The sequence below is a fragment of the Lactuca saligna genome, chromosome 8, assembly GCF_052625555.1.
Source record: "Lactuca saligna cultivar CGN05327 chromosome 8, ASM5262555v1, whole genome shotgun sequence".
Classification (NCBI taxonomy): Eukaryota; Viridiplantae; Streptophyta; class Magnoliopsida; order Asterales; family Asteraceae; genus Lactuca; species Lactuca saligna.
In genome coordinates this window covers 77,143,259-77,165,499 of record NC_136424.1, presented here as the reverse complement: position 1 = coordinate 77,165,499, position 22,241 = coordinate 77,143,259, and the positions used below count along the sequence as shown (strand labels likewise).

At 35.6% G+C, this 22,241-nt stretch overlaps 1 protein-coding gene across 1 annotated transcript; it reads left to right on the top strand.

Annotated features, from left to right (window-relative positions):
• The first annotated feature begins 16,621 nt into the window (after positions 1 to 16,621).
• On the top strand, positions 16,622 to 18,574 carry LOC145009094 (1-aminocyclopropane-1-carboxylate synthase 7-like). Its single transcript, XM_078967759.1, has 4 exons — positions 16,622 to 16,914; positions 17,010 to 17,138; positions 17,244 to 17,404; positions 17,499 to 18,574. Exons 1-4 carry the CDS (start codon positions 16,744 to 16,746, stop codon positions 18,373 to 18,375), a joined length of 1,338 nt encoding a protein of 445 aa, XP_078823885.1. The 5' UTR covers positions 16,622 to 16,743; the 3' UTR covers positions 18,376 to 18,574.
• The last annotated feature ends 3,667 nt before the right edge of the window (positions 18,575 to 22,241 follow it).

Genomic DNA, 22,241 nt, shown 5'->3' with positions numbered 1-22,241 from the left:
TGATGAATAAAGATTCCTCTGTTGGTCTGCTTAACTTCTAGTCCGAGGAAGAAAAACAATTCATGATTCATGCTCATTTAAAATTGACTAACCATGAACTTTAAAAATTAGAAACCATCGTTGAATCCGTTGATCCAAAGATGATGTTGTCAATATATATTTGTACTAACATGAGATGTTTTCCATTCGATCTTCAGAATAATGTAGAATCAATAATTTATCTTTGAAAATTGGAACGCTTTAGAAAACCAGTGAGAGTCTCATACTAGGCGCGTGGAGCTTGCTTGAGGCCATATATAGTTTTTTTTTTTTTTGAAATTTGTAACAATGGTTTGGATATAAAAGATTTACAAATCTAGGGGCTAATGAATATACACTTCAGTATCAAGCTTGTAGAATATGAGACACCATGATGATATATTTATTGGTGTTTTGATGGTTTGTATGGTCTATTTTCGGCATGGTTACTCTTCGAGGCATACCGGTTAGTGGTTCTATTACTGGTGAGGCTTCAGGCTTGGATTCTTGAGCCGGGTAGTTGGATGATCAGACACGGAAGTTCATTTCGTCTGGGATTAACCACAACTTACTTGAGCAGGCTCTTGTGATCTTTTATATGGCCAAGGAGGGTATTCTAGAGATTTTGGATGAGTGTTTGAGCGAATTTCGGTCTGAGATGGTGGCATTGATGGGAGCTTGCACGTTGACCTTGTAGGAGTTCCGAGTATGTGGGGCTCTTGAGTACTTTGGGGAGGAGGACCCAATCGTGAGTAGACTATGGTTAGCAGATTTTGCTAACACCTTCCGTACTAGTAATTGCCCCGATGGGGCAAATGCCAGACTTGCTTCCTATCTTATGAAAGACAGAGCTCGAGATTGGTGGGAGGAGGTTTAGGCGATCTGTGGGTGATGATGCAGTTGACTCGATGACATGGGATGACTTTGTGACTAGATTTCAAGTTGAGTTTTCACCGATTATTAAGGTGTATCAGTTGGCAAGGAAGTTCCAGGACCTTTGCTAGACTACTAAGATAGTGGATGATTCTGAAGTATGTGGCGGATGAGGAGATAAAGAAGGAAAGAAACCATGAGATGTTGAGGAGTGATATTCAGTATTTCTTGAGTTGATCCAGCTGTAACAAAGTGGAGGATACGATTGTGAGAGCCAGAGAGAGGGAAATTGATCTAGAGATGGAGAGGAAGAGGAACCCAGATCAAGATGAAGTTTTAGGGAGTTTGGTAAAGAGTCCCAATGTGTTTGATTCGAGATCGAGAGGCCAGTAGGGCCAGAGCCGCTGTGGAAAATGCGGCAAGATGCACGATGGGGCGTGTAGGGTGGGTGGTTATAGCTACTTCAACTGCGGTCGAGTGGTTCATATTAGCAGGGAGTGCACTGCTACTACTACCACCACCACTCCGATATAAGATATCATTTCCTTCCATTTCAATTAGAGGGTCCATAAGAAGGCCAATTGTCCGAGTATGGTAGCATCAGGACCAGTGGTAGCACCTGCTTCAATGACTCTACGAATTATTGATGGCCGCAAGGGCAAGGCGGGTGCGCCTATGGTGAGGAGCACAACTTTTCAACTGACGAATAAGGAGGCTCGCACAACACCTAGTATGGTGACGGGTATGTATCTTCTCCTAATCTATTTATTTATATTGATTTTCCTGCTTATATCTAGGTGTGTTTTATTTTAGGATTGCTCCTTGTGAACGGTTTCTTCGAGCTGGTATTGTTTGATTTGAGGGCTACCTGATCTTTTGTATCGCTTTCGCTTAGAAATAAGTTTGTTGGAGCTCTGGGGAGTTGGATTGTCCTTTAGAGGTTGAGAATGCGGACGATCGATCTGTCCAGGTATCGAGCGTTCATCGGGGTATTGTTCTTGATATGTTCAGTGAGCAATATCCGGTTGATTTGGTTCCTATTCCTTTGCATGGGAACAATGTTATTGTACGGACGAATTGCTTGACCCCCAATGAGGTGGTGATTGATTGCAAGCATCAGTTGGTATGTTTTTAGACCCCAAGTGAGGGATAGTTAATGGTTCAGGGAGAGAGAGCTTAACATGGGCCGATCCTATATTTAATAGCTAGGTTCAGGCGTTATCTTCATCAGGATTGTTCTGGATATGTCGGATATGTTATGGATACCTGAGAAATGGGTAAGGCGATTGTGGACGATGTATTGGTTGTTCAGGAATACCTAGATATGTTCCTGGAGGATTTTCTTGGGGTGCCTCCGGTGAGGTACTTGGAGTTTAGGATTGATCTGGTTCCGGATGTGGCTTCAATAGCCAAAGCGCCATATAGGTTAGCTCCTCCAGAGACGCAAGAGTTATCTACACAGCTATAGGTGATGATAGACAAGGGGTTCATTTGACCGAGCAGTTTGCCTTGGGGAGCATCAATCATGTTTGTAAAGAAGAAGGATGGGTCTCATCGGATGTGTATCGATTAACGAGAGCTAAATAAGCTAATAGTGAAGAACCATTATCCACTCCCGAAGATTGAAGATTTTTTTGACCATCTTCAGGGTGCATCTTGGTTTTCCAAGATTGATCTGCATTCAGGATATCATTAGATGAAAGTCATAGAGGAGGATATGCATAAGACAATCTTCCGGACTTGTTATGGTCATTGTGAGTTTGTGGTGATTCCCTTCGGGCTCACGATGCTCTACCCGCGTTCATGGAACTCATGAACCTCGTATGTAGGCCAATGCTAGATCAGTCTATAATTGTGTTTATTGACGATATCCTGGTCTATTCTAAGACCTAGGAAATGCATAAGGAACAATTGAGGGAAGTATTGGAGACTCTGAGGAGGAAGAGACTTTATGAGAAGTTCTCTAAGTGTGAGTTCTCGTTACATGAGTTGTAGTTTTTGGGACATCTTGTCACCCAGAACAGTATTCTGGTTCATCCGGCCAAGGTCGAGGCTGTAATAAGGTGGGAGGTTCTATGGTCTTTGTCTGAGATTCAGAGTTTCCTTGGATTGGCAGGTTACTATCAGAGGTTCATTTAGGATTTCACCAAGATAGCAGTTCCTCTGACTCGGTTGACGAAGAAGATTATCAGTTTTCATTGGGGGCTTAAGCAGCAGACAACTTTTGAGACCCTGAGACAAAGACTGTGTGAGGCACCAATTTTGACCCTACCAGAGGGTTTGATGATTTTGTGGTTTATTATGATTCGTAGAGCACATGGTTGGGTGCAGTTTTGATGCACATGGGTCGCGTGATTGCTTACGCTATAAGCCAGTTAAAGCCTTAGGAGGCGAATTATCCGACACATGATATAGAGTTGGGGGCGGTGGCTTTCTCCCTCAATAGTTGGGTCAACCAGATGTTGACTTTGACAAAGAGTTGACTTTGACCAAGGTGTTGACCTTGACTTTGAATTTGACCTGAGTTGACCATGGAATAGTAATTAAGAAAGATAGTTATGTGTAGGAAATGAGAGGATTTGATCCTGTCGACGAGGACAGTTCAGACAATTCACAACACTAAGGTGAGTTACCTTCCAGTAGAAGTGTGTCTAAGGCACCAAGGCCGACCTACTAGTAAGAGTCATAGTAGAGATAATGGTCTTCGTGATAATTACCTGGTTTGTTGATATCTGTTATGATTATGTACTAGCATGATACGATGTTATATGATAGTAGGCAGTAGGGGAATAGTCCCCGATTTACGGTCGTAAGGACCACAAGGTAGGTCGAGCACCCCAGATATGCCTGACAGTATGTCTATGTTATATTATTATGTGATAGTAGTAAGGGTGAAATAGTCCCCGTAGCCGGTTGGGATAAACCGGAGGGCAGGTCGGTTCCCCAGAATTTCCAGACAGGATAGGTTGGTACCCCAAAGTTGCCAAACAGGATAGGTCAGCACCCAAAAATTGACCGACCTCCTTTTGAGTTGATTTATGGGATGAAATGCAGGACCCCAATATATTGAGGGTGAGGTCGGTCATCGAGTGATGGGGAGCGTCGAGGTGGTACTCAAGACTACCGAGTTGATCTAGTAGGTTTGGGGTAGGCTCTAGACAGCACATAGTCGATAGTGAGCTATGCCGACAAGCACAGATCAGATCTAGAGTTCCAGGTTGGGGATATGGTTCTCCTGAAGATGTCACCTTAGAAAGGTGTCATCCAATTCAGGAAGAGGGGCAAGTTGTTTCAAGGTTTTAGCCCGAGTGGACCGAGTTTCTTATCACTTGGATCTTCCCGAGGAGATAAGATAGATCCATAGTACGTTTCATGTCATTCAGTTGCAGAAATGTTTAGTGGATGATTCCACGATGGTTCCATTAGAGGATATTTAGGTGGATAATCGTTTGAATTATATCAAGAGACCGGTGGAGATTCTTGACAGAAAGACGAAAACCTTGAGGAACAAGGTTGTTGAGTTGGTGAAAGTTTAGTGGCAACACCACAAGGGGTAAGAATAGACGTGGGAACCGGAGGAAGAGATGAAGGAACACTACCTGGAGTTATTCGGGGCAAAAGACTTCGAAGATGAAGTTTGATTCAAGTGGGGGAGAATTGTAACATTCAAGATTTTGGTATGTTTACTTTAACCCCCCTTAATGAATATTTCATCTCATAATAATCCCTAGCTAGTACGGGGAGCATACTCTATGAGTATGCTTAGCGTACTAGCCCATTTCTGGATCGTGCATGCACCCACGTATGTTGAGCATATGCAAGGCAGGGGAAAACCCTTATTTTTAGGGTTTGCACCCTATTTAAGCAACTTATATCACCTTTGGATATTCTATTGATCAACCTTCATCACTCTCTACCTTAAAAATGAAACCCTAAGTATCATTTGTGAGTTTTAAGTTTAGAAGAGTGTTTTGGTGGTGTTTTTGGTGAAGTAAAAGAGGAAGAACATTTGGAGAGATTGACGAGTCCTAGTTGGAACTTGAGAGATTGACGATGTGGATTAGTAGTCCAGCTTTTATCAACATATATGATGCAACTAAAACATAGTTTAGTGTTTACAGTTTAGTCTACAGGAAACAAAAATCATATAGAGTATTCATAAAGTCAATGATTCAAAAAGTATCCCCCACACGAGAATAAATAATCGGAAATAGATAGAGTATTCACAAAGGCAGACTTCTAAACCTATTTTTTGAATACCATGTAGTGCTCGGTTCCTGGTACGTAATTTAAATATAAACTTTTGCACATTTACTCTAGGACTCGGCGAGTTGGAGGCCCCTACTCGTCGAGTAAAGGTTAAAATTAGACCCGGGTGGAAGAATCTACTCGCCTAGTCGGATGCCCTAACTCGACGAGTACGCCAGTCTGGATGAAAACCAAATTTTGAGGGTTTTCACCCTATTTAAACACCTTAACACCCCCATTGTGGCCTCACTCATCGCCTCCCTTTGTCCAAAAATCCCTAATCTGAAACCCTAATCTTATTTGAGTGTTCTTGAGCCATTTTTGTGTATTTTTGGTGGTTGTGAAGCTTAAGAAGGAAAAAGAAGCTTGGGATTTCAAGAGGAAGCAGGTAGATCCAGAAGTTGTGTTTGATTTCCATCTTATTTGAGGTAAAAGCTTCAATCTTGACTTCCCATTTGTTAGATCATCTTTAGGGCTTGAATCTTGTCATTTTTGGGGCATTTCTAAGTCACCTTCGGGTTTAGAGTGTAATATAGAGTGATGACTTCAGATCTTGAACCTAGGAGGGTTCTCATGGCATAAAGGTGCCAAATTTATTGCCATAAGAGCCCCATTCATCTTGTAGACTCCTTTTTAGGGCCTTTCGAGCTAAATGGCCTATGCATGAACGTAAACTTTGTAACTTTAAGTGTTATATGGACTTTAGGAGGTTGGATCTATGTTCTGGATGCATTAAGGTCGACTGAAATCAACTGTATGGTTTTGGACATAGAGGGACTCGGCGAGTCACTCATGTGGCTCAGTGAGTCAGGTCATAGTTTTCCCTAAATCTCTTCTAATAACGAGCATTATGTTGAGTTGGAAGAAGACTTAGCAAGTGGGGTTCATTTATAAACCTGAGAATCATGGAACTTGACGAGTGCAAGAACAAACTCGGTGAGTTCAAGACTATGTCCTAACTATATGATGATGGGCTCGACAAGTCAAGGAAGAACTCGACGAGTCCAAAACTAAAGTGTCATCTTGCATGAAGATGGGCTCGACGAGTTCATGAGGAACTCGACGAGTCAAGGACTAAATGTCCCTTCTAGCATGAAGACGGACTCGACAAGTAGGATCGAGCTTGTAGCAGTTATTCGACCATGCTACTCGACGAGTTGGCGGACCAACTCAGCGAGTTGGGTCAACCAAATGTTGACTTCTACAAAGAGTTGACTTTGACCAAGGTGTTGACCTTGACCTTGACTTTGACTTTGACCTGAGTTGACCATGAAATAGTAATTAAGGAAGATAGTTATGTATAGGAAATGAGAGGAGTTGATCCTGTCGGCGAGGAGAGTTCAGACAACTCACGACACTAAGGGGAGTTACCTTCTAGTAGAAGTGTGTCTAAGGAACCAAGGCTAACCTACTAGTAAGAGTCATAGTACAGATAATGTTCTTCGTGATAATTACCTGGTTTTTTGATATCTATTATGATTATGTGCTAGGATGATACGATGTTATGTGATAATAGGTAGTAGGGGAATAGTCCCCGAGTTACGGTTGTAAGGACCACAGGGTAGGTCGGGCACCCCAAATATGTCTGACAGTATGTTTATGCTATATTATTATGTGATAGTAGCAGGGTGAAATAGTCCCCATAGCCAGTTGGGTTAAACTGGAGGGCAGGTCGGTACACTAGAATTGCCAGACAGGATATGTCGGCACCCCAAAATTGCCAGACAGGGTAGGTCGGCGCCCCAGAATGCCCGGACAGGGTAGGTCGGGCACCCCCATAATGACGCGATAGTATGTATGTTATGTGGTATGTGGTATGGTGGGGGAAACTCACTAAGCTTCGTGCTTACAGTTTTCAGTTTTGTTTTAGATACCTCTTTAGCGAAGGGCAAGGAGCCGACGCGGTAGCTGCACATCACACACACATGATTTCCACGCTATGATACTCTTGGGATTGTACTATAATGTTATTATTATTCCACGACATGTTTTATGACCTTTGACTTATGAGATTTCGAATTGATATGATATCAGTGATCTTTTTTCAGTAAATTGTTTTATAAGTAACATATTTAAAATATAATTTTTGGTTTTGAAATTTGGGGATGTTACAAGTTGGTATCAGAGTCTTGGTTTGAGGGATTCAGACACACTTTCAGGAGTGTCTAGACTCAAATCGAGGGTTTGAAAGATTTTTCACAAGAAAATAGTTTTTCAAAAAGTTAAAGTAAAAGCTTTGAGAAAGAACAAGGTGTGTGATGTGCGTGACCGACTGAGCTCAAGTAAGTTTTTCCCAAGATACCCATACATTTTATGTTATGGTATGACGTGATTAGGAGAACTGCATGCTAGCTTAGGGCTAATGATCTAGGAAGGATGCCTTTTATGCCCATTGTATGTGTAAGAGAACTGCATGCTAGAATAGGGCTAATGATCTAGGAAGATGTCTGATATGCATGTTGTATGTGCTTATTGAGCTGCATGATAGTATTGATTAGACAGTAATATGATAGCCTGAATAGGATATGCTTGGTTTGGGGTACTCAATGCCCGAATTCCTGCTTGCTTTGTGCTAATAGGAGTTTTACCTATATTTAGCTAATTAATAATGAATACAGTACATTACATTACATATTGTGAGGAATAACTAATTTTAGAAAGTTAGGTCTAGCCCTATTTCGCAGCTCTTGTTTGAGGTCAACCGTCGTAGGGTAGGACCTCTCCTTCGAAGAATTATCTGGTCTTAGTGATATATAATCGTATTCGTGAGGAGGGAAGTTTTGGCGCCATCTATTTGATGGGTTTTGGTCATAAGATATCCTATGTGCTCATACAAACCCTAATGCTTGGATCTAGGTTTCTCTATTGTACATGCTTTGAATCCAAGACTATAAACCCTAATTCTAGCATATGGAAATCGACATTAGCATATAATTAGGTTTAAGATGTTACCTTGATTGTTATGTAGCAATAACAATCCCAATTCCTCCTTGAATTGACTTTGGAATGCTTAGAGTCACAAGTGTCACTCCTCTAATGGTTCACAAACACCATAAGAAAGAGGATGAAGAGGAGAGAGGTTGGAGGCTGCCAAAAACGTGTAGAAACCCTAACAAGAAGCTTAGCCACGTTTTTGAGCCTTAAGGGGTCTTTATATAGTTGGGCTATTAGGGTTATCTAACAAGGAAACCCTAATTTGGATGCTTAAGCCCTAAGCAACCCATAGACTCCTTTAATTAAGCCCATGGACGATTTCCTTATGGGTTTCCCATTAGAATTCGTCCATCCCTTAATATAAGGCAATCCATGGCCCAAATTGCAATTATCTTATAATTACAATTCCAATCCCTTAAGTTTAATTAATCTCTTTTAGTCACAAAACTAATTACCAATTAATTCTTGACTAATATTAATTAAACAATATGATTTCTCCTTTAATATCTTATTCCCATAATATATTAATAAATCATATTTAATCCTTTCTCTCCATAATTCATCCTATCAAGTTGCTTTGGTGAAGGCAACCCAAAAGGACCATGCACCATCGGGTCAAGTACATACCAAAATAGTATGGACTTAGACACTAATCCAACAGTCTCCCACTTGGATAAGTCTAACAACTATTATGCGTATGACTTCAGATCCTGATCTGCAATCGTAGCTTTCCAAAGCCGCTGTCAACTCTGATCCTATCAGATACGCGTGTCCTTAGATAAGGGATCATATATTCCTCCATTCTAGATATCGTATGAGATATGATTTCAAATCATTCTCTTTGTACTATTTCTCGATTTCTGATTTATGACGACTGACTAATTGAACAAATCAAATTAGCCCTAGCCCGACCGAGCATTTACGTTTGTCATCACTAAACCATCGAGGGGCCCAAAGATATCGCTTTTATCCTTATTTGGATAAAAGGAACGGATAAACGTTGATACAATGCTTGCTTGCACTCACTAACCAAATCACACACAACAATATGTTTTATAACACCAAGTTACTAGTGCGTTTACATATTATCAATGCGCAACCGAATAGCAAGATACAACTCACACATCTCGGTTTCAAGAATATAAGATGTTATCGTCTCACTAATCACTCGTGGAGTGATCCAAGTGAGCGTGGGTTTAATCCAATTCTCAAATTCATATTCATAAGCACTCATGAACGTTGCAGCAAACGTTTGCTTATGTCTAACACTCTTCTAGACAATCCACACACCAATTCACGACAGTCTTCATTCATATCTACTTCCAACATATGAACGATTGTGGCCCGTCTGAATAATTCGATTATTCTTAATAAACTCAATTATTCTGGAAGTCAAAACATGCAAGGTGAAACACAAGAATAATACTAATCCCATATGGCCTCAAACCTTTGAGTATAAATGAAACTCCTTTTATTTATCACCATACCGATTACTCATTATTTGTTGTTTCGGGTAATCAACTTCTTACTTGAATTATTACACTTGTCCCATGCTCCTAGCATGCACACAATGTTTACCTATGGTTCTTACTTTGTGAAATAGACCACATTGGACACATTTCCAATCTTTCTCATTTCACAACTCCAAATCCATTTTTTCATAAGTTTAAGAATATCAAATTCTTGCTACTTATAGAATATGCTAGATTCTAACATTTTATGTAATGATTCTTTCGTAATGTCACTGCACCAAAGTCACAAAGACTATTGCCAATGATATTACAAAGTCCTCTAATGGAGATTATTACAAGACAATTCCTTAGATATGATGTCTCTCACTCAAAGTACATTCCTTTGAACATCCTTTTGCATAAAAGTTTCTAATCTAGACATAGATTTTCAATATTTACTTCCCAGTATGGACACGCTTCCATATGTTCCATATGACAACTCATTTCTTAATAGAATCTTATCTATTCATAATAATGTCGATATGGTCCATTCAATACCATGCTTCCAACTACTCACAAGCAACCAATCCTCGTCGAACTTTGGATTGTCCTTTGATAGTTGTTTAATTATTTTGATCAAAACCAATTCTAATCCCTTTCCCTCTAAATGCGCTAGACCTTTGGAAAATTTTAGAATGGTCAAACATTAAAGCATTTACAATCGATCCTATACCTGAAGCGTATGGGACACGATGCACAATGTTTTATTTGCTATGTTCTCAAAATTCGAATTGTGAAAAGGAATTCCGTAATCATAATCGAAATTTTAAGAACACACTATGTACCTTTGACTACATTTATTAACATTTCCCAACCTAAGCCTTTAGATTTGAAATGAAGCATAATATTCTCTCCCTTAATTATAACAAAACAACTATTCCATCCTTACAACTTTGAAAAGAATGACTCTTGTTTTCTATAATTAATATTGCCAACTTGCAGTACTTTCCTTAATAATCATACAATCATAACATTTATGCTCCCACTATCATGATGACTATTATAAAACATAACACTTATGCTCCCACTAGCTTCGACATGTATTCATAAACATCTTAACTTTCAGAAAAACAATACTTATTGAATTTCTTAAGTTCATGTTTCTAATACTTAGTGCTTGATAATCTTTTATCAAGGCTTCTTGAACTTATACACCTTTGCCTTAGATAGTTCATATGTGTGTCTCAACAATTAAGACTAATTTCCAAACCTCACAATTCAAATTATGGAAAGGGATAGCGTAACCATGATCGCATTCGAGAATGCAATTTTACAATCACTATCTTTTAAAAATCTTTATTAGTGAAAGCGTTTCCTCACAATCATTGTCATGAAGGAGGAAATCTTATGACACTTAGATTTAAATGGTGTATTTGTTCCTATCCATGTAAATTTGTTAAAACCAAAGTTTACGACAACTTCAAACTCATATGGACCGAACTTTCTTAATCTTGATTTCTTGCCTTATGGTAGCACAGCTGTCCACCACGTCTTCCAAGTAGTTAAGCATCTCACCTTTTTCCTATCAATGTACCTTTCATTGATCAAGGTGCCTTGCCTTTTATGCGTTCAAAATGAGAACTCATAGAACTCACATGCATAATTAACTCAATTTGGAAATAGCACAGAAACAAAATAATGTCAACACGATAGGTTGTAAAACCTCAACTCGTGTGCTAGTGATGATCAATAAGGTTTATTTGATTTGTTCTTGAAACCTTTCAAGATCATTAAGACTCCCACTGACTCCTTGACATATAAGATTCTTTTGTCAATAAACATTTCTTGACAAACAAATATTCAAGAGTTAGTGTAGTTTTTATCAAAACACTTCATAAATTGGTCCTAGTCGATCTTTGTCTTATTCAAGACATCACAACTTTCCACATTTTATGAATGTTATAAACCTTTAATACTTTTCACTCATTGTCACAATCTTAACTTTAAGACTTGTTATTGGAACGAAGTATGATAGACTTCTCTATTTAACCATTTCTTCAATCCTTGATTCCTCTTCTTAAACATAAAATTGTACTAAGACTCACTTAGAGGATCAATTGAGATATGGTTCTTAATCATTAAGACCTATCATAAAGCATAAAAGGTACTCTCCCTTCTTCTTAGAATGGAGAAACTTTTATCTTTCTGCCCACTTGACTCTTCTTATCCGTTCTGCTATTGATTTAAACATTTTCAATCAATTCAGAATCACACTTAATCTTATTAGCATAATCATATTTACTAAACCTTTAGTAAATCATGATGGATGCCTTTGTTACTCTTATGGTGGACTTTGATCAACACGCAACTTTGTGTACTTGATCTCCTAGTCCTTCACTTGACACTTTGTCAATGAATTAGTCTAATTTCCAAAATATGAAATTTCTCATTCATCGTGCAACCAAGTTGCATGATTCCAAGTTTCTGTCCAATTGAAACTTGGGCGATGAGAAACTCTCCCTATTTGGTAAATTCTCGACATTTCCATAAATAACATAACTATGAATCATATCCATTCATTGTAGAAATATGCAAACATCAATTTTCATAACGATTTCATTGCAAGGAAGTAAATAAATAAATAAATAAGTCAAACAAAATTTATTTTATTTATAAAAGAAGCGGAAAAACATTTGTCCCTACAATGCAAAATCTATTGAAAACTATGTAAAAGGAAAATTTCTAACAACTCTATCATAACTATCTAAGCTCAAAATCCAATCTTCAAGTCCATGCGATCGAGATCCATCTCTTGTGATTAGATTCATCTTGCTCTCTTATCAAGCTTCCTTTCTTTTCACCGATCCTTCAAAACATTCAAATGCAATCTTATCACATCATGTATTAAGAATCAATGAATAGGAACTTAACGGAGTTAGATAGTGGATTTTACCTGAAGCGTAGTCATACTTTTGACTCTCCCATCTCTTAGATCTCTTAGGTAAATAGGGCAACTTCGTTTCCAATGCCCCTTCTCTTGGCAATAAAAGCAAATTGACTCTTTTGGAACAACACATGGAACTACTTCAGACATCGCCTTTCTCTTATGATCAAACTTTTCAATCATTGCTTGTCTTTCATTTCCATTGTCTATATCCATAGAGGTCTTGAAGGCAGATTCACCAATCAACTTTGCTTTTTCTATTGCGCCAAACTATTGTTGATTCAGCAGCAATAAGCATATAGGTGAGATCAATAAGGGTCACGTCGTGGTTCATCATATAGTACTCTCTTACGAACTCACTATATGAGTTAGGAAGTGACTGAAGAACCCAATCAACAACCATTTCCTCACAGACAATGGATCCCAACATTCTTAACCTATCAATGTGTGACTTCATCCCTAGGACGTGTGCACACACCGACTTTCCTTCTTTATGTTCACTTGCCAAAAGGGCTTGAGTAATCTTGAACTTTTCAAGCCTTTGAACTTGTGGTTTAGGGAGAATAATTGGAGGAGGAGGAGGAAGTGAAGCATGATCTCTTGTTCCTCGATCGAATCGTGGAATATCACCTTCATGTGGAATGCTTGTTCCACGGGATTTGGGAAGACCATAGTTGTCGAACTTTGACATCTACAAAACGGGAGAAAAATGAATTCAAGTTAGTTGATAGATTGAGTCCTTAGTAAATCACCCAAATGAAATACTAAGGCTAGGACCCAACACAATATTCTACAACTCGGGATGCCGTAACCCTAATTGCAAAATATTTGAATGTAAGTGAATGACGATTCACTAATTTCCACCACGAAAAACGAAAAAGAAATTTAAGTTTTAAATCTATGAAAACTCCTAAATCCTTTGAGATTCATTGAACTTTCAATGGCATGTTTAAATCTCGATATGCCCCTCTTGTTTGTGACTGGGATGCCGAGGATCACAAAGCGGGTGTGAATAACCATGCAAACTTACATGGTGCCCTCACATGTTACATTCACCTATTCGATGTGCCGGTAAACCACACACGCTCCATCGAACTATGACAAACATTGAGTCACCCTTTGCAACCTTTGCTTAGAACCATTTAGTGTGCCGGTTAACCACACACGCTCCACTAACGTCTTCGCAAGGGCACAAAGTATAATTTCATGGAATTGCATCAATTCACTTTTCCTAAGTAACTAAGATTGGGAATTTTGAAAAACATTTAGTTAATTTAGTAATTCATTATACTTATAATGGAAGGTTTCGTCCTATCCTACCCGTTCGGCTAACGACCCTCCACTAGTCAAGAATGCGGTGGGTAAGAGTGGATACCCATTCAATCGCCATTTTATAGGCAATTTCCTTAAACACCCCTTATAGACCAGCTTCGTGAATGAGGCCTACTAACGGTAAGATTGAGTTTTAGTTATACATATATAATGTTAGACTTTTATGTTATATATAGTATAGGGTGTATTTTATAACTTTTAAAATACTATGTGGTTAACTTTAACAATTACACTTTTAATTCAATTAATTGGTTAACCTAAACTTTTATGGATTTATTAAATCTCTTTTAACTATACACCTTAATTAATTAATAAAACCATAAGGGTGTATTTGAACTTTTCAAAACTAGGGTTTTAGAATTTAACATTCCTAATTAAACTTTTTAATCAACTTTTAAATTCCAAAACTTTAGGGCAAGTTTTGAAACATTTCAAAACATTAGGGTTTAGAATTTAAATATACATCAAAATTAAACTATTTAATCAAAATTTAAATCCCAAAACTTGAGGGCAAGTTTTGAAACCTTTTTCAAAACATTAGGGTTTTAACTATTTAAATTTCAAAACAACAAAACTTTTGGGTTCAAATTTAAACTATAAAACCTAAAGGGGAAAATATGAAACTTTTCATAACAACAAGGATCAAATAACAAATAATTTTAAATTAACATTTAATCACATAATTATCCATATTTGATTTATTTAATAATTTCTTGCAAAACAATTTATTAATTTACTCAAAATAATTAATCAATTATCTTATAAGGAAACAATTATCTTATTAATTGATAAATATCTTCATTTAGATCAAAAATATAGTCAAATATATCATATAATCGGATTAATATTGATCTAACATGATAAGGTAACTATCCATATGCAAAAATAACAAGAAATCCCGAGATAAGCATTATCTGACGAGTTGACTCGTCGAGTCAAGCCTGGACTCGTCGAGTCACCCTGGACTCGGCGAGTTCAGCTATGGACTCGGCGAGTCCAGCCTCTAGAACACCAAAAATCGAATTTTTCAGATATACAATGCATCAATACAATTGAAACCAAGCTAGGCTCTGATACCATTGATGGGTTTTGGTCATAAGATATGCTATGTGCTCATACAAACCCTAATGCTTGGATCTAGGTTTCTCTATTGTACATGCTATGAATCCAAGACTATAAACCCTAATTCTAGCATATGGAAATCGACAATAGCATATAATTAAGTTTAAGATGTTACCTTGATTGGTATGTAGCAATAACAATCCCAATTCCTCCTTGAATTGACTTTGGAATGCTTAGAGTTACAAGTGTCACTCCTCTAATGGTTCACAAACACCATAAGCAAGAGGATGAAGAGGAGAGAGGTTGGAGGCTGCCAAAAACGTGTAGAAACCCTAACAAGAAGCTTAGCCACGTTTTTGAGCCTTAAGGGGTCTTTATATAGTTGGGCTATTAGGGTTATCTAACAAGGAAACCCTAATTTGGATGCTTAAGCCCTAAGCAACCCATAGACTCCTTTAATTAAGCCCATGGACGATTTCCTTATGGGTTTCCCATTAGAATTCGTCCATCCCTTAATATAAGGCAATCCATGGCCCAAATTGCAATTATCTTATAATTACAATTCCAGTCCCTTAAGTTTAATTAATCTCTTTTAGTCACAAAATTAATTACCAATTAATTCTTGACTAATATTAATTAAATAATATGATTTCTCCTTTAATATATTATTCCCATAATATATTAATAAATCATATTTAATCATTTCTCTCCATAATTCATCCTATCAAGTTGCTTTGGTGAAGGCAACCCAAAAGGATCATGCACCATCGGGTCAAGTACATACCAGAATAGTTATGGACTTAGACACTAATCCAACACTATTTAGACTATTAGCGGCGACACAGTCGCCTTCATTGGTGTCGGCACTCTTGGTAATGTACGCAACAACGGTCCAAGTCGTTGGATTTGCAACAAAATCAACTAAGAGTGTGTAATCTAAGCTTTTCACACGAATCGGGGTTGAAGAGTATTAGTGGTGACAGACACTATTGGTAGCGACAACCAACGTGATTGGTGGTTGTCGCCGCTAATATTAGTTGTCGCTACTAATAGTTGTTAGTCTTGTAGTGAAAATATACTTTGAAGTTTTATTTTCATCCGTATGTTACTTACATAATTGTTTAGATCGAAACTATATTTTGATGCCATTATAGTAACGTCACCATACTACATGTGGAACGTTGACATTTATAAATCAAATTCTATATACAAATTGCAAATGATTTATCTTGCGCATTAAAGTTACGGTTTTTATTGAGTAAATATTTTTTTTGTAGTTTTCGTTTTAGTTAATTGTAATTGAGTTCTACCGGCATTGTGCAAAGTGGGTTAAATACTTAAATATATACAAATTAATTATTTTAGAACGAAGATACATTTATTTACCTCATTTGTCTCTGGTGTTCAGTTTTTTATAAGATGCAAATCAAAGATCCAAATCCTTTTGTACCAAACAGTTTGAAACACGTAAAAAATATGATAACAAGATCATTGAACCTTTTATGTATTATATTATATTATAATTGATAATTGATAATTGATATTATTATTCGTATTTATTAGTTTGGTTTTGATCTTCCTACTTATTGTAAACAATTAATCATTGCTTCTTTTGCCAAGTTTTTAAAAGAAAATATATCTTGACATGTTGCAAGTGCCCCACAGTATATTTTTATATTATTTTGGATACTTTGATTTTAAGCACTCCCTATATATAGGGGGTGTTTTGACAAAGTTTTCATCAAACAGTTTCCTCCTCACCTCATCCTCTCTTTCTCTCGCCCCCTTCTTTCTCTCTCTAAGGATTATTCTTTCAACACAAATTGCTCCAAGACTTGAATTCAAGAAAACCCTTTACATTTGCAAGAAACAGTTATACCCATGGCAATAGAGATTGTACAACCAAGTGTTGGATTATCAAAGATAGCAGTCTCAGAAACCCATGGAGAAGACTCTCCATACTTTGCAGGTTGGAAAGCTTATGATGAAAACCCTTATGATGAAGTACATAACCCCACCGGTGTCATTCAGATGGGACTAGCGGAAAATCAAGTAAGCACTCACACAAGTTTAAAGGGTTCGAGTCACGAAATCAGCCCCTTTATATAAAACACATGCTAACAAAGGTCTTCTCCCTCTTTTTGCAGGTGTCTTTTGATTTGCTTGAAGAATATTTGGAAGCAAATCTTGAAGCATCAAATTGGGGCCAGAAGGTTTCTGGCTTTAGAGAGAATGCTTTGTTTCAAGATTATCATGGGCTTCAATCTTTTAGAAAGGTACCGTCTTTTTAACAGAATGTACAAACCCACAATGCTTTTGTTTTCTGAAGAGTGATCAAAAAAGTCTAACTTGTTTATTTGTATTGATCTTGATCGTTCTAGGCAATGGCAAGTTTCATGGAACAAGTGAGGGGAGGAAAAGCAAAATTCAACCCTGATCGAGTTGTCTTGACTGCTGGCGCTACTGCTGCCAATGAGCTTTTAACCTTCATTTTGGCTGATCCTGGCGACGCATTGCTCGTTCCAACCCCTTACTATCCAGGGTAAGAATCGTTTTCATTGACACCAAAGTACAGACTTCTTAGGTTTTTGAAAATTTTGCAATATTTATTAACCTTTTAGCTTTAAACATTGCAGATTTGATAGAGATTTGAGGTGGAGAACTGGTGTACAAATTGTTCCAATCCACTGTGAAAGTTCAAACAATTTTCAGATTACGCCTGAAGCTCTAGAAGCAGCATATGATCATGCAAGATCAATAAACATAAAAGTGAGAGGAGTGCTCATCACGAACCCCTCTAACCCGTTGGGTGCAACCATTCAACGAAAGGTCTTAGAAGAGATCCTAGACTTCGTGACACGAAAGAACATCCACCTTGTTTCAGACGAAATCTACTCAGGTTCAGCATTCTACGCAGATGAATTCGTAAGCATTGCAGAAGTGCTCGAATCAAGAGACTACAAAGATGCTGAAAGATGTCATATTGTTTATAGTCTTTCGAAAGACCTTGGTCTCCCCGGTTTCCGAGTAGGAACAGTGTATTCTTACAACGATCAAGTGGTGACAACCGCAAGGAGAATGTCTAGTTTCACGTTAATTTCTTCTCAAACACAGTTTTTATTGGCTTCTATGTTATCAGACAAAGAGTTTACGCAGAAGTATATAAAGATCAACCGTGAAAGATTGAAGAAACGATATGAAATGATCATCAACGGGCTAAGAAAGGCAGGTATTGAATGCTTAGAGGGGAATGCAGGCCTCTTCTGTTGGATGAACCTGAGTCCTTACTTGGAGGATGCCACTATCAAGAGCGAAATAGCGATCTGGAAGACCATTATGCATGAAGTAAGGCTAAACATATCGCCTGGATCATCTTGTCATTGTTCAGAACCAGGGTGGTTTCGAGTTTGTTTTGCAAACATGAGTGAAGAAACACTTGACGTTGCACTATCAAGAATTCATGAATTCATAGAGAGAAGGAAGCAAGATAGGCAAGTGGTGTGCATCCAGTGATACATTGAATCTTTGACACAAAAGTCTTTTCCTTTTTTGGCAATATTTTTTAGGTGGCAAACCCTCATCAAGATAGGGTTTTTGCGCCAAATACCGGGGATTTTAGTCTGTTTTTGCTCTAATTTCTTTCGAGTGGAATCTCCAAGAAATTTGAGTTTGTAGTACCCATCGGTTGAATACAATTTCGAGATTGATCTTATTTTTTTTGTAGCATTTTGTAAAGAATATTGTCTTGTTTTATTATTATATATTACGTGTGTCGGTCTAAAAACCGATCGTAATAGATATTGGAACAATCAAATGTTTTGATTTTCATAGACATAATATAATATGCATATTTTGAAGATCAAAGTCAAAATTATAACACCAGATATGCTATTTCTTTTCATTTTTGTATGTATAATTTTACAATTAGCCGAATAAGATAACGAGGTTTAAATTTATTGCATATAAATTTAAATTGAATAAAATTTCTTTTATAAAAATCGATAAAACTCAGAATTAAAAACAATAACTTCTACAAATTCGAAATAATTAGCTGATATTTATTAACTAGTAAATAAACCGGACATATTCGTAATTTGGTTTTATTGCATTATGATTTGCTCTTATGTTTTCCAAGATAATAAAAGAGCATTTACTTAAAATTAAAGAATTTAGGAATCTACCAAACACATGTTTGATCCATCAAACACCTACTCTCTTTCACATATTTAAAAATAAAATAGATTAAGTTTAGTAAATCTTGTATATATACGATTCACCTTATCAAAATGATTGGTCTTTTATATAATTAATAGATAAAGTTAATGTAAGTAATAATATGTCAATTTATTTTCGTGTTATATATATATATATATATATATATATATATATATATATATATATATATATATATATATATATATATATATATATATATATATATATATATATATATATATATATATATATATAGTTAGGTTCATTTGAGACCACCTATATTTTGTGAGACCGTGAGACGCATTTTTTTATTTATTTTATTTATTTTTTATTTTTTTATATTTTTTTAGTTAATTCATGTTCCGAAAATAATATTTAAAAAAAGAATTTTTTGATTTTTCCATTTATTTTGCATTTTAAAATTATTTTTAGAATATGTAGAGTGTAATATTCTATTTAGAATATTTCACGTATTTTTCAAAAAAAATAGATTTTTTTTTTATTTTTTTAGTTAATTCAAGTTCCGAAAATAATATTTAAAAAAAGAATTTTTAGATTTTTCCATTTATTTTGCATTTTAAAATTATTTTTTAGAATATGTCAGTGTAATATTCTATTTAGAATATTTCACGTATTTTAAAAAAAAACGGAATTGTTTTTATTTTTTTTTTATTTTTTTTTTAATATTTTTTTAGTTAATTCAAGTTCCGAAAATAATATTTAAAAAAAGAATTTTTGAATTTTTCCATTTATTTTGCATTTTAAAATTATTTTTAGATTTGGTCTAACGGTCTCACAAAATTAGAATGATCTCAAATTAACCTGAACATATATATATATATATATATATATATATATATATATATATATATATATATATATATATGTTCAAATGTTTTTGACAACTATTATGTGACTGAATGCACCAATAAGAATTAAGGAATAATTAAATAATTAAAAAATTGAATAAGGGTAATTATGTAACTTTAGAATGATAATTAAAATAAAATCCCTTAATTAATAGGAATTACCATAAAAATCTCTTTGACAAACTACTTAACCCTAGCCCTAAATCTAACTCATCATCGTTTCTAATCCACGACTTCTGCTTCTTCTTCTACAATCAATCATCAAGATTCAAAACTCATTACCAGGTAATTATCCTTCTCCAATCAATTATTAAGATTTTCTTTCTTTGAGTCTCCGATTGCGTCTTTATTCTGTGTTCAAGTCAATCTTTCCTATTTGTCAAAATTAAAAATTCGATGATTGACTAATGCTATTGTCTGTAAACGTTTGAATATAGATCGTTTCTTTAAAGCTATTACAATCAACCTATATGTAAAACGCGTATCTTGAATTTGTTGCTCATCCATTATGTGTTCATCGTTTTCTTTTATTCCCATTATTATTGTTGACTTGAGTTCATTTGTTTCTTAAAATTGCTAATGATTTCTAAATGAAATTAATCTTTTAAGTATTAACGTGGTGTTGGATGAACAAGATTTTTGGGTCCTGTGATGTACAATTGTCGAACAGTTGGTCAAAGAATGAAAAGTCAAAATTGGATTAAACAATTGAAGGTGGTTGTTGCAATGAACTGGCGATTTTGTTTGTTAATCTAGTTTTTGGAACAAGCCTTTACAATGGTGCGATGCCTTGAAGACTGTCAAAACATAGGCTATCGAAGCACTGTTAATTCCATCTCGCAATTTGGTGCTTCACGTTTTTCAGGATCGCTGTGTTATGGGTCTTGGAATCGGGGCATATGTCAAAATCGGATGTGTGATGTGAACCATGAAATTGGTAATTGTATCTGAATTGGAATGATTTAGGGACTCAATCGGGAAGAACAACAGTCAAACGTGGGCTCCTGTGTGGTTGGTGTGCCACTTCAAGTTTGTTGTTGATCTGATAAAGAAGGCTACAAATTCTTTAAGAATATTTAAAACCATTCTGCAAGAATAGTTTATTCTGTAAGAATATTTTTGTTGTATTCTGAAAGAATTGCAATTAATTATTTGTATGCTTAAGGTGCAATTGTTAGGATGATGCAGGAATGATGAGGAAACTTATGAAAAAAAGATATATGATACTTCATTCTCAAAGAATGAAGAAAAACAACAATATTCTTTCAGAATTTCAAGATTCAACATCCAAAAACAGTAATATTCTTTCAGAATTCAAGAAGAAAACATGGCACACGATAGTATTCTAGCGGAATATTGTTATTTTTTTAAGAATGTTATTCATTTTTGTTTATATTCTTTTAGAATTTTTATAACTATATTAAAATGTATAAGACTTTTAGTCTGTAAGAATATATATGAATTTGTATTTAAGTTCGGATGTATAAGAATATATTAGAATGTTTGTTATTTGAACATCTTATTCATGATTTTTTTTTTCTTCAGTAATATTCTGTTAGAATAAAATTCTGAAAGAGTATCATTCTAACAAAAAAAATATTCTGGTAGAATAAAATCGGTAAAAATTGAAATTGAATTAATTAAAAAATTCATATTTTTTTAAATTAGGAGAATTAATCATCCCTAAAAATCCGAAAATTTCATTTTATAAATGTAGTTAATTGTCCAAAATACCCTTTTGATAAAAATTATGTGATTATATGATACATGCTACCCTATTGTAATATCATAAACCTTCAGATCATGATTGTTGATTCTATTCATCCGATGGTCCAGATCTGTGCATTCTGGCACACAATAATTACTGGAAACAATATAACCTAACCATATATATATATATATATATATATATATATATATATATATATATATATATATATATATATATATATATATATATATATATATATATATGGGAAAAGTAAATATACCTTTAAGGGTATATAAGCATAGGTACTCAAACTCACCATAATTAGTAGCTTTGTTATATATATTCATTATAATGTTCTTAAACTTCAACCCCTAACTTGATTTACTTTGAAGATTTTCAAAATTTCACTATTATCTTCCTTTTATATCATATCTTTTTGCCGAACACCTACTAGGCTATATAAATTATAGTTGAAAATGAAAGTATGTAAGAGGAAGATAAATGTGAAATTTATAAAAATCTTAGAAGAGGAAGATATAATAAAAAACGATTAGACAATTAGATAATTACAATTTAAATATATA